Source organism: Notothenia rossii (assembly GCF_949606895.1).
Source record: "Notothenia rossii genome assembly, chromosome: 12".
Lineage (NCBI taxonomy): Eukaryota > Metazoa > Chordata > Actinopteri > Perciformes > Nototheniidae > Notothenia > Notothenia rossii.
In genome coordinates, this window is record NC_136911.1 from 14735753 (window position 1) to 14749148 (window position 13396).

Consider the following 13396-nt stretch of genomic DNA (forward strand, 5'->3'; position numbering starts at 1 on the left):
GGCTGTTTGTTCTTTGTGTATAAAAAGATACCATCACGTTTGGTGACAAAGCCAGTCAGTGATGCGGAATTTTTCAAATCGCTATACGTGCCTTGCCAAGGGTGTTGCAAGGTCCTTGTGGTTTGTTTTGAGTGGCTTCCGGGAGAGGAGCCAGTGGGTCAAAACAAGCCGTCGGTCCAAAGAAAAACACTCAAAGGCGAGGACAATATTCCAGAAACCATATGGATGCAGTTATGAGGCTATAACCACACTGATGGGGAATGATGCAGGAGTTTTTAATCATCTTAAAAGGTCCCCTATTATACTGTTTTTCATCAATATATTATACGTCTCAGATATATACAAAACATGTCTCTGAAGTGTTTTGTTCGAAATACCAAACAGATCGTGCATTGTAGCGTCCCATAATCCCCTCTGTTTCAGCCCTGTTTCAAAAGTGCTGATTCTCTGTCTGTTACTTTAGATGAAAATAAGGAGCCCCTCCCCACGCCCCTCTGAGAGATATTTGGTTAAAAAAGAACAAATGATGCTCTAGGAGAAGATTCAGGTAATGAGGTGGGCGGGGGTTACCTTGGTTACTTATTGGCTAATGGTTACTCAAGCCAAAACATTGTTATGACATCACAAAGTGGCCAAAATCTGATCAGCTAATTTTCAAACAGGTTTTTATATAAATGGATCAGGACAAAAAGTGAGCGAATATTTTTTCATGAAACTTTCAGAATCTGTTTCCACAGAGGGGACTGCTGTTTATGTATAAAATACATGAAAAAGTGGATTTTGCATAATAGGTGACCTTTAAGTCGCAAAAGTAGCATTCAGAGGTTAAATATGAGCTATACAGTCAGAAAAAAATGCGCTGAGGATTCTTAAGAATCTAAATGATAAATAACTGAAATACTTTATGTCAGAAGGCAGAATAATTCAATCATGTGCTTTTTTAGATTGTCTTGGATATCACCCTTTTTTTTGCAAGCATCTACATGCAGCAAGGTAATCTGAAAAGCCATTTCATAGCTATGAAAATAACAAGGTGCCCTTCAGCGACGACACCCAAACCCAAGTGCCTCCAGGGTACATGGATTACTTAAAAAAGCACTTCCTCACAAATAGTTGTTTTTCGCATTCGGCCATGTTCTCACTATCATGTTGTCCCTAAAAGCAGCATACATTTGCATGAACAATTTATGCGCCTGCCCTGCCCCTCTCCTTCTCATCCAAATACCAAACAAGTGGAGGCGCCCAGATCCCCCGGAGAGCAACTATAGCACTGTGCTGAAAATAAGCCACAGGCAAACTCATGCCTCTCTCTCACAGTGGCTGCTCTCACGAGAAATAGGATTAAACCCTGCTCTGTTTGTATACGACTTACTTAGACATGCTAAAACACAGACTTGTTTCACAAAGTTGCATGACCAAATGAGTGCATAAGTGTGTATATGGGCGAGTGGAAGTGGCAACAGCTAACGAAGAAGTGAAGCAAACAAGGAAGTGCCAGAAGTTTCCCAAATGGACACTAGCTGGCGTTGAAGCAAGTCAATCCCCCTAGACCCCTATGCTAAAATACCCAACTTAACACCAGAAAAGAACATGTTTACAGCCTGGTCAAACTAATTTAGACCAACACTTTAATCAGCTCATACCAATCGAGCAAAATATAATTAGCATCCAAAACCTCAAGCGATTTCTAAAAATCCCTGACCCCAGATGCTGTTTTCAGACCAGAGTCAGTGTTACTTTATGGGTTCTCTGTTGAGCCAAATCATTGGTATTCTGTCCAGCTAGTGCATCTAGCAGAGGAGAGCTTTTGCACACTTTGACTGAGGCTGTCAGGATGTGTCTGGTTTAAGAGTTCAGTCCACTCAAACGATCAATACCACATTTTTCGGCAGGGTAAAAGTTCAATGTAGAGCTAAAAAGATACGTCTTTTACATATTTATACAACAGCTGCTCATAAAGTAATTATAATTAGTCTAGACGTCAATCCAGACTGCAACTAAAGATTATTTTTGACTGCTAAATCTGTTTTTGATCAATAAATTATAGTCTAGTCTATATAATATTGGTTAGCAGCAGAAACTGGCGAATATTTGACATTCTTGCTTGGTAAATCTCTAAAACAAAGACACGATTATGTTTTGGTTGTGTTTGTCTGTCAAAACTTATCAATTCAAATCCAAAACGGTTGGTTTTCTTGGTTTAAAATGAAGTCTACTAAAAAAACATTCAGAAATCAATCGAAAAACATTCAGAAATATCACTTCTTAGTTTTTTGGTTTGTAACCAAAGGCATTGTTGCACATAATAATGACCATCACAAAAACTGTGGCACACTACTTCAGAAGGGGTTCTCTCAGAAAAAGATGGAGTGTCTAAAACTCATACTGTGCTCATACTATCTTTACTTCCATTTGTGTAAACAAACGGCATTGGAGGAACTAACTGCTATGCTGGTAATGATCACCTCTGACGCAGCTTTTAGCAGAACATTTTGTATCAGTGCAGCACTAAAGGCTGCGTTTGATATGAATGAGACGTACCCAGGGTCAGGGACCACTTTTGTGTGCTTTATTCAATTATCCTTCTCTATCCTGTACCATTGGTTGGGTCAGAGCTGTCCGTGGTGCTGAACAAAGCGGGTCTATAAGGTCTATACTCGACCTGCTGCGCGAGCATACACATGATGCAATTTGTATTTTGCAGCCGTGAAATTATTTATAGATAGGGTATTGACTTGTTCAATCTCTCGGAGAGGGCTGTTGTCTGTCTGTATATAGATACTGAACAAACACAACACTGAATAACTATGTAAGGCGCAAATGTTATTGGCTCAGTAACCGTGGGAGAGAAAAGGTTATGGAGGTAAATTGCCGTGGAAAGAAAAAAGGCACAGAGCGTAAGTAATCACTGAGGACAGACCTGTGTTCCTCTGTCAGGAAAACAAGGATACGTGACTCCCCGAAGCAGACTCCCCGAAGCAGCCTGCCCATGTGTTTTATTGGCCTCATTTGTTGCCTTACATCTCTGTCTCCCTCCGACTTCTCGTGCTGCCTGATCTGCCGTCGGCCTCAACCCATCCCTCAACATCTCTTTCTCTCTCGCTTTCTCACCTTCCATTCCCCTCGCACAAGATCCGCCACACTCTCTCTCTCTCTCACATCCCATACTCCTTCCTGTGTCTCAGAGAAAGCTCATTATGAGACATTTCATTTCTGAGCATCACCTTTTCTATTCCACACCTGTGCTGACATGGAAAAGCTTCACAAGTCTTATTTCACCCCCTGCTTTCATTAGCGAGGGATGAATAACAGCCGAGTAATGGAAGTCTAGGCTTTTGAATAAAGAAAGCCATATGGCAACATATTGCGGGGAACTCAATTGGATTGGAAAGCACTTTTTTGAAAATCAACAGGACCCAAATAACATAAGGAGAGGGGGATTCTTGCCAGAATGCAGGGAACAGGAAGATACCTTATATTACTGGAAGGAGAATGATTGAACCACTGGAGCCGCCACAAACACCTGCTGACTGCAATCTTTCCGTCTCTCACTCTCAGTTTCGACGCTCTTCCTTTTCTCTTCCTCTCATAAACAGAGGAGATAAAACAAGCTAATAGCTCGTGGCTTCAGGGGGTAAGCTAACAAGCACCGGACAGAGAGAAAGAGAGACGGATAGATTGTATCATTTCAGCCAAAGAACCTCTTTGTTAGAGTGCTGAAGGATTGGCAGATTTGTGAATAATCTTTTTATTTCGCAAGACGCTCTTCTCATCCGTCATCACTCTGTGCTATTGGAATAATGACAATTCAATCACTCAGCTTTCAATAGCTCATTCTGCACTGGCTTTGCTTTCAAAACAGATCATTAAAAGTATTGTAGACACCTTGCAAGTCACGTAAATAAATGTAGTCAATCGTATTCAAGATAAAAACCGTCAAACTTCATTACTCATTCATAAATACAAGCTCAAAACAATTAACATCTAGAGCAGGCATTTGGTGCTACGCTCACACACCAAGGGCAAGTTAAAATAACACCAACTATAAAGCTACAAACATCTAAAAACTATGTCAGAGTTTGCTAAATGTGTCCTGACAAGATATGTTTGATATAGCTTCATTTTTGACAGTTGTTCCTCATTTTCTGTTTTGCATTTATTTGTTTTTTGCTAATAAGCCATAATAGTAATAACATGACATCATTGGAATTACCTTGGGAACCATGGAGGCCTAAACTAAATTCTAATGCAATCCATCCAATAGTTGTTGAGAAATTCTCATACACTGTTTAGTAATAAACTGTGTGACTAAGGCTCATGGGTCACAATGCCAAACTGATTGAAAAAGCATGTATTCTAAGAAACACAGTTGTGCTCAAAAGCATAACTGAGGGCCATGACATTAAGAGATTGTATTATGTGCTCTAATGGTATAGTCAAAAGAGACAACACCTGCCAAATGTTATTTGAAGGGCAGTGTTAATTACCGGAAACACCTTTTGGCCATCAAGGTACGAAAATAATCCCCCCCTAAAAAGCTTTGAGGTCTCCTTTTTGATTGATATCGCAGACGTGCAGCACAGCGACCAGGAGATTGACTGCAATCAACTCAGACCTTTGAGGAATGAGAAATATAATGAAAGAAAACCAAAAAGTAAGCAGAGGAAAAAAAAGATTGAGCAGTGTGCAGTGGGAGATACCGATCAGTTCCTTGTGGAAGAATAATTTCCCAGATGTCTTGCCCCTTTTATTGTTATGCAAATGTCTCATTAGTGGGAGAGACATAAGCAAAGAGACTAAAAAGAAGGGAAGAGAATGGATCAGGTGAGGGATGTTGCCTCATGCTTATATTTGTTGTTTTTACTGAACTCCTCCAAACTTGCTTTTGATCTGATAAAGGCCATATACAGTAGTAGGTGTTAATCCATGATATCAATTGATTACTCTATTGACAGATTCCCTCAAAATCTCAATATGCCATTCACAGTTGATCTTCCCTCAATTTTGAATCCTAAATCCCAGGCATTTACTTTTAGCTGTTAAAAAAGGCTTCAAGGTTGTGTTGTCCATTCAAACTGCATTTACCTCCCCCCCTCTCAACACCAGCACGCAGCTTTTTTTAACCACTCTCATCAAAGGACATTCGCAGCCGGCCAACACTGTGGATGGCTGCTGTCTAATTACATGGGGGAATGGCATGGAGACAGAGGGCAATCTGCATATCAAAAGGTGCTCTTCTCGAACACCTTGGAAAAATATAATATTAAATGGAGCTATTGAGTAAAACCGGGACACAGGTTCAAGGTTAAGTGATGTGTCTCTACATTTTCTTTTTTTAAACGTGGAATTATTTTTGCATCGATTAAAGGCACGACTCTGAAACTCATTACATGGCCCATTCCATTTCATTCATTTCAAGCCACGCGGATATTTACCGTGAGACGACGCGTCACTTTAACACTTTGATTGTACAGGTGTTAGTCCAGTTGGAGTTGCAAATTCTGGAAATGTGGATATTTTATTAGGTGTTGGCATTAATCTGATGAGGTAAACATTTGGTTAGATTCTTATCTGGATACTTCAACTCTTAGAAAAATACAGTATATCAATTGTTTTGATGTAAAAACACATTAGAGCTTTAACGATAAGTCAGTTAATGAATGTGTCCGCTTCAACAGAAAATAATTGGCAATTAACTGATATTATGCTGAATAAACTACAGTTTGTGGCTTTTGGTTGCATTAAAAAAAGCTATTAAAAATATCAGATTGGTCATTGCAATGGGCATTTTCACTATATTCTGTATTTTAAGCGAGAAAGGTTGATAGATTAAACAAAGAAACAGTTAACAGATCAATTCGTTTTGAGTTGCAGCAGCATATTAAACATACTTTGATAATTATATTTTAACCCAATCACCAGCCTCTAACGTGTTAATAGAGGCACAGTGATATGAAAAATCACATTATTACTTTGTAAATTCATTTTTTGCATCACGGATCACACTTTGCAAAGTACTGCAAGACTAAGTTTACAATTAAGATTCCGAGCCATTTATTCCGACTCCGTATGAAACAACTTTCAAGGTGACACAAGCGACAACACTCTGGTGCATGGAGCTCCAAATATCCCTGTTCCCTTTTCCTAAGATACAAGGCTGTGTCTCAGTCGCTGCATTTTATTATTAGCAGAATCCGAATTTGGAATGAATTGTTTGCACCATTTTTCACAATGGATTACTCTACTTAATGCAGAACATATACAGTACAGTTGGCTTCACTGCACAAGCATAGTCTGTTAACTCCACATTGCATGTGTTGTTTTCTTTGTTGATTAATCTATACAAAAAATGCAAAAGAGCCAATAATACGTTTGGAAAGTCTCCGTAATAGCTTGTTTTGTCCCACCATCAGATTAGGTTCGATACACAATTATATAAATCAGAGAATAGCAGCAATTATCCCTTTATCAGAACTCTGTACCAGCTATTGTTTTAATGCTTTATTTTATTCCATTCGTCTCCACGCATTCACCAACTGTCTATTTCGTGAGATAAACATAAACATTAAAGGCAGAGGAAGAACCAGGAAGCAGGACTTCTCCTCATGGAGGGAGAAACTCTGGAAAGAATCTCCCCAACGTCCTAATTAATTGAACAAAGTAACAAATCATGCAAATTGCTTCTCAGCGGGAGAGACGTAAGCTAGGAGACAAAAAAAAAAAGGAAGTGAAGGAGCGGAATAAAGCAGGTGATGGAAGTGCCGAGAGGACACGTAGGGATGTGGGAAATTCGTCTCCGCTTTATCTTCAGCTTGGTTTTATTTGACACCAACTCCTCGCTGAATTGTGAATCTGGACCTGTCAGGGAGGAAGGCAAGTGGATTGAGATGAAGGAGTTTCTGCATCTTATACCCAGAGCTGTTCATCATGACCTGCAGCCGAGGCACTCCAGATACTCCTTTCATCTTCTTGCTTCTCTGATGGAAGGCCATATTGCAGGTGAACTGACATCTTAAGTGTCAGATTTCCAAATAATCTCAGAGGGGGTTTCAAATAAATTATGCCATTCACAGTGGATCTTCCGGCTCCACGCTGAATCAGACCTCACACATCCTTCATCCCCACTCAAAAAGTAAATTACAAATGTTTATTCCTTAATGTTTATTAAGCCTGAAAGAAAGAAAAGAAAACTCGTACAAATGCCAATCACAAGTTCCTGAATCCCAAGTTAAGTTTCCAAATTGTTTGTTCTGACAGACGAGTCTGAAACCCAGAGTTGAGATTTAATTTACAAAATGAAAGAAAACAGATTCCGATTTGAGCTTTAAACTCAGCAGATGATTGGCATTTCGGCTTCAAAGGTTCACTAACGGTTTCCAAACTAACTTAAAAACTCATTTTGAAATAGTTTTTCTTTGAGGGCTTCAATTAATGAAACTATGCACAGCCCATTAGACATTATTTGCTTATTATTAAATTGGCACATTACATATCAGAAAATCACTTTAGTTGACATCTCCAAATTCCTTTTTATGTCCAACCAACAGTCCACAACCAAAATATATATAGCTGAAAATCATAGAAAACTAAGAAAACCAGCACATTGTAGCGTCTGGAATGACGGATGTTTGGTTTGAAAATGACAAACATAAATAACTAATGATCCATTATAAGCAGCAGATTACATTTTCTTTACTTCTATGTTGTTGGAATTTTCCAAACACATGCTATTCCCTGGCTTGGCAACACAACCATTTCCTCAAAAATCACATCCTACTTAGTCCTCCAAAGTGCTATTTTTATTATATTCCACTGCAACATCTCAGTGAACATCCCATTACAGAACTGGAGCATCTCTCTCTCTGTAAACACACAAGTGTGGCTTTCAGTCTGCTTCTCCTCCTCACTGCCTCTTTGAGGCTGCATGGCCCTAAGTCCGAGGGGGATCAGCTCATAATCCCCCCCCGCTCCTCGGCAGAACAGATAAAGGCGTGGCATCGGTTTGAGATCACATCCTCTCAGTGTGACCTGTAGCGCCCAGCCAGCTGTCTCACGCCAGCCAACAATGATGCTCTGTCGAAAGCGGACGATCGGGGCGTTCGGGCGGATGAACACGGTCCCGCTGGGGGAAGCTTATCGGTGGGAAGCGAGGCGTGAAAACAAACACCTAGCAGTCAGACGCACTCACATTGAGAAGATTTTCCTCCGAGAATCAATCACGTTAATAATCACCATCGACTTTCCTCAGTGCAAAAACAGTGTGTCTGTGTACAGCAGAACGTCTTTCAGACATCATGCAGACATTTATATTTAATTCAAACAAGGAATTAAAGGGAATTACTGATTGAAAGGAATATGGCAGGCATTATGCTTGCTTATAAAAATGTGATGCCATTTTCTTCTTGACTATTTTAAACATCCCTGCATACGTGAGAGACAAGTGCGATAATAGTGCCAAGTCCTGTAATCATCTTGTTCTGCTTTCCATGACAGACCTCAACATATTCAAACTGCTATAGTTGAATCTGTAGATTTTGCACATCAGATCTTATTGTACACACCACTCACTGATGCCTGTTGCTCTAAATAATCTGCTCCTTCACGATAAGACACACAAAAAGAAGAACCTGCCATTATGCACCATTTCTTCCCCAAAGAGCTTATTGCACACAGCAGTATGGATAAAAAGGTGTTGTTGGCTCACGAGTGCTGGTGTTTTATCTGTGAATGTGCAGAGAGTGTGTGTGTGTGTGTGTGTGTGTGTGTGTGTGTGTGTGTGTGTGTGTGTGTGTGTGTGTGTGTGTGTGTGTGTGTGTGTGTGTGTGTGTGTGTCACTGAAAGCTCGTCTTTATTTCACACTGATTGGCACTTCCCCTGGCAACAGCCCAAACAGGGGAGCTGTTGGTGGGGGGGGGGGCGACATCTTGTGACAACTCTGTCACATTATTTCATCATCGTCCATCTTCCGAGGAGTCTCATTAGGTCATTTCTGACAGATAAAATCACATTTCCAGGACAGATTGGATTGTGTCTGTCCAGGTCAGAAAAGAAAGGCAAAGCATAAAAGCACAGCTGGTGTATTTTTGAAAGTGTAACAACTGCATCTTGAGCAGCAATTAAAGTATCTGAAACGGGTTATATTCTATAAAAGCTTGTGATTTATTCAAGAGATACAGAGCAGCAGACACAGATTTGTGTTCCTCGGTTCCTGTAGACACGCAAACTGAACATTTGGGGAAAATGGAGCTAAACTGAAACGAAATCTAGTTGAAAGAACCCACAGACATACAACCATGACTGCCCTTGACACATGGCTTAAGATACGCGGAGGACATTTGACAGAAAATGTAACAGCCTGCCCCCTGTGCCCCCACCCCCACCTTCCACCACCAGCAGCACACAAATAGAGCCACAAACGAACATCCGCAGCACAGAAAGACACATTCATGTGTCATGCGCTGCAGCTTTCAATCACGACAGGAATTGCGACTGAAAGAAGGAGGCCCTGATGGAAATAAAAAACACTGCAGAGAAAAGTCTAAAGAACGTGTGTCGAAAAGGAAGATTCCGTACGATTGATACATTTCCATTTGCACTAGCAAGGTTCAAAGTATTGCTATGCTTGAAGTAGAGATCACAAATCCACATACTGTACACAGACGAGGGAATAAGACACACACACACACACACATGCACAGGGACACGGCTCTAACCCCATTTGATCTGTGAAGATTCCTGAGCTGCAAAATCTTAAATATTAATGGACTCAAATACGCAAGTTCTAGCTCAGGCTCATGAGAAAAAGAGACGTTTTCTTTCCTGATTTAATTAAACACAACATGCAACATCATAAACATGCATGCAGGCTTAGGGTTCACCTTTAGATAAAAGAACAAAGCCAAGGCACGAAAGATGAATTTTCCGACGGGTATTAACTGCTCAAAGCGCAACAACAATAGAAGAGATATCTTCACCTGACTTTCTAATTAGGGAACCAATACTGTTTGTTAAAGCTTGTATTTGTTTAAATATATGCACCACTGTTAAGCCTATTTTGAAAAGAATAGCTGCCGGTGCATTGGAAGAAATAATGAATTGCTGTATTATAAGTCATCCTAAGAGTTACACCTACACAAACATCTTCTCAGTTATACGTTACTCACACATCCGTCGTTGGCATGGCTGAGTCTGCAGTGTATGCTGATGAAATCTCACACTAACTGATAGCAAAAAGAAGCCATTGAAGGGGTGATGCCAAGGTGCCTGAGGTAAGCTGTGTTGAAAGAAGGCCATTTGTATCACCTTGGTTAGAAGTGCACCTAAGGACACAACAACATAACTGCAGTTTTCTCTCATCAACGATTTACCGTCTATCGTCCGCATGCATCAGACTCCACAGCACCATATGGTAATGTTGCAGCTTGTACACACTTCACAGGTTTATCTATTTCTAAACGTACAGCAGGGATTTGGACCCTCAGCAGCACTCTCCTTCCTAACAGAGATAGTTTCAGGAAAGTCTTCACCAGCCAATATGCCCGTTAATTGGCTTTATACCAGCCTATCACTGCTCTTTGACCTGGTCTCTTGACACTGACTCTTCTGTGCTCTGAGTCCAAATTGTCCTCCCATCTTGTCTATATACCAAGCAGTCTATATATCATCACAAAATGCATGCAATGCGACTTATTTATAGCCTATGCAGTGCACAATGTAGTTTTGCATTTTCTCTGCTGAGAAGAAAACAAAGTCTCTTCTAAAACACACACATGTAGACCACAAACCGTCCTAAACCTCTATCATTCTCTACCGTTGAGTGTGCACTAACCAGCTGGTTATTAGTGAATACCCATAATATTTTAACAATAAACTGTTCAGTGCAACAGGCTTCAAACTCCAGGTTTTGATACCATACCCATTGGTAACACACAGTCATATGTTTGCATGAAATTATTCTGTCATTATTATACAAGTTAATTAGCTGATTATGTCCTCAATCTATTGATTATGCGTATCCCAATTTCGTATATAAAACATCAGAACAAAATTATGTCATAATTGCCTTGAGACCAAGGTGACATCGTAACATTGTTTCGGTCTCACAATCTAGGAAGAAACTAAGTAATGATGGACATTTTTTTCCAGATAAGAGATTTGATTAATCTTTTGTCAATGTATAACTGAAGGGACAAATTATTACCCCACCTCTATTTTTGTAGGAACATCATTGTTGCACGGATTCAGACCTTAACATCAGCAGAAACATGGAGTGAAATAAAGATTTGCATACCAAACTGTGTATTCTATTCACTACAGAATGATAATGTAAAGTTTTTGCAAAGCACCAGCAGGACTTTATTAGAATTGACATTAACATTTTAAATACCTTAAATGACAGTTTCCATCATCAACTTTGATGAGTCGACACATCTCATTAAAATGTATGCCAATGCCAACAAGAGCAGAATGGATATTACAACAGTGCATATGCAAGGATGCCTTCTCAAACTATGATATTGATACAAAAACTAAACAGTAAAACGGGCAGCAGGATTTACTGTTTGTCAAATACAAGATCCTACAAAATGTGTTACATTACAGACAAAGACAAAGCGTTCACGCGCCAGACAAATAGCGGTGGTTTAACCTTTAACTTTGGCTGAAACTGTGCCTGTGTTTAATATAAATGTGGCCTTAACCCTAACCCACGCAGTTTAAAGCGAACCGGATGCTTCTTGAAAAACATTAAGCACGGCTCAATATTTGAAACTTGTATCGCGCGACATCAGCATAAAGAAAATGTCCTCGCGCGCACAACGTAGCCCTAAATATTCAGTTTGAACTTACATCTATGGTTGCGACGCTTCCCCTTGTACATGGTCATTGTGTAGCGGTCCAGCTTTGCGCTCTTTCAGGTCCTCTTCAGGTGCTTCAGAGATACAGAGCGTCGGGACTTTTGTGCTGCGTTACTTTGAGAGCAGAGCAGGAATAAATGAGCCCTTCAGACCTGGGATTGGAAGCGCCGCTGTAGCGAGGACCATACCAAACTGGGAGACGGGGGAGGGGGGCAGGACTACACAGCATCTCAAGCATAGACAGTATGATTTTAAGTAAATCAATAAGTAATCAGACATCACCTAATTAGGAGGAAATACATCTGAATAAGGTGTGAATATATATACATGACTTGAAACAATAGAGTAGTCTGTAAGGATTAATTTAGTGCAATTTGTTCAGGATTCAAAGAGTATAGGCTCCTTTTTCAGCTCATTTTTATGTAGTTATTTGTAAGCTTTCTGAGGTGTATATTTTCTTTTCATACACTTACACGTTATACTGTATGGTTGATTAATTATTTTGTAGGCTACTGATAGGCTGTATACTTATACAGATGTAATGCCATGATAATTCTATTTTAAGGCTGCACTGCACAGTAAGCTTTTTAGCTCAATGCAACAGGTACATTTTTATAAATTCTTATTTTTGCATGATAGCATGTATTCTAAACAAAACTAAACACAAGTGTAAAATAAGGCTGATGACATGAGGATTTTATGGCAATCCATCAATTGTTGCTGGGATGTTTCCCAGGAGGCGTGTGGTGTAGTGGACTAGTACATTGGTGTTCGGATCAGGGGAGCACAGGTTCAAACCCCACTGCAGTCAGCATGTTGTTGTGTCCCTGGGCAAGACACTTCACCCCAAATTGCTCCTGTGGGGATTGTCCACAGTATTGAGTATGTAAGTCGCTTTGGATAAAAGCGTCTAACATGTAATGTTTCAGGCTGGTTTACAGCACCACCAATAATGCTAGCATGACAAAGCATACAAAATGAGTTCGCTCTAAATCACCCAAATGTATTTTTATACTTACTATCCTTCAAACGTGCCTCAGATTTATTCAGATATTTGGATATATTTGGATTCACACATAGAAAACACATTTTATTTGTGCAAATCCAACCTTTAAAGAAGGACCTTGAAGGTGAAACTGTAGCAGTGATAGGTCCTTTCTTTATTAAGACTTCTGACACTGATGCTGTCTGATTATTATCTGACTCTGTTTCTGCATACAGTGACATTGGTATAAATACAGGGACGTGCACAGACATTTGGAGGGGCTATTGCTCTAAACTAGAAAAAGGGCCTCCTCCCCCCCGAAAAAAACCACAAGACCTTTTGAATCTTTTTCAAAATTAAAACCAGGGACATTTTTAGTTTTGCGGTACTATCTCATTAAAATATCTAATGTTACTAACTATTCAAGAAAAAATGGGGACAATCATGTTTTAATGTAGGGTAGTATGACCATTGTAACTGCTGTGCGGACATACTGATAAAATAGGGCTTCTAAGTAATTTCCTTAAATAAACTCACCAATAAATGAAACCAGTTC

The 13396-nt window shown here is 39.9% G+C and overlaps 1 protein-coding gene across 4 annotated transcripts in view; it reads right to left on the minus strand.

Moving 5' to 3' along the window:
• Positions 1 to 12022, minus strand: part of ralyl (RALY RNA binding protein like) — a 28722-nt gene extending 16700 nt beyond the window's left edge. The window contains exon 1 of one of the 4 annotated variants that reach the window (XM_079661126.1): positions 11848 to 12022. In XM_079661126.1, coding sequence (XP_079517252.1) covers positions 11848 to 11884 — 37 coding nt within the window. In that variant the 5' untranslated portion in view covers positions 11885 to 12022. The remainder of the gene's footprint in view (positions 1 to 11847) is intronic. The other 3 variants (XM_079661125.1, XM_079661124.1, XM_079661123.1) reach the window with 3 other exon arrangements.
• Between the last annotated feature and the right edge of the window lie 1374 nt (positions 12023 to 13396).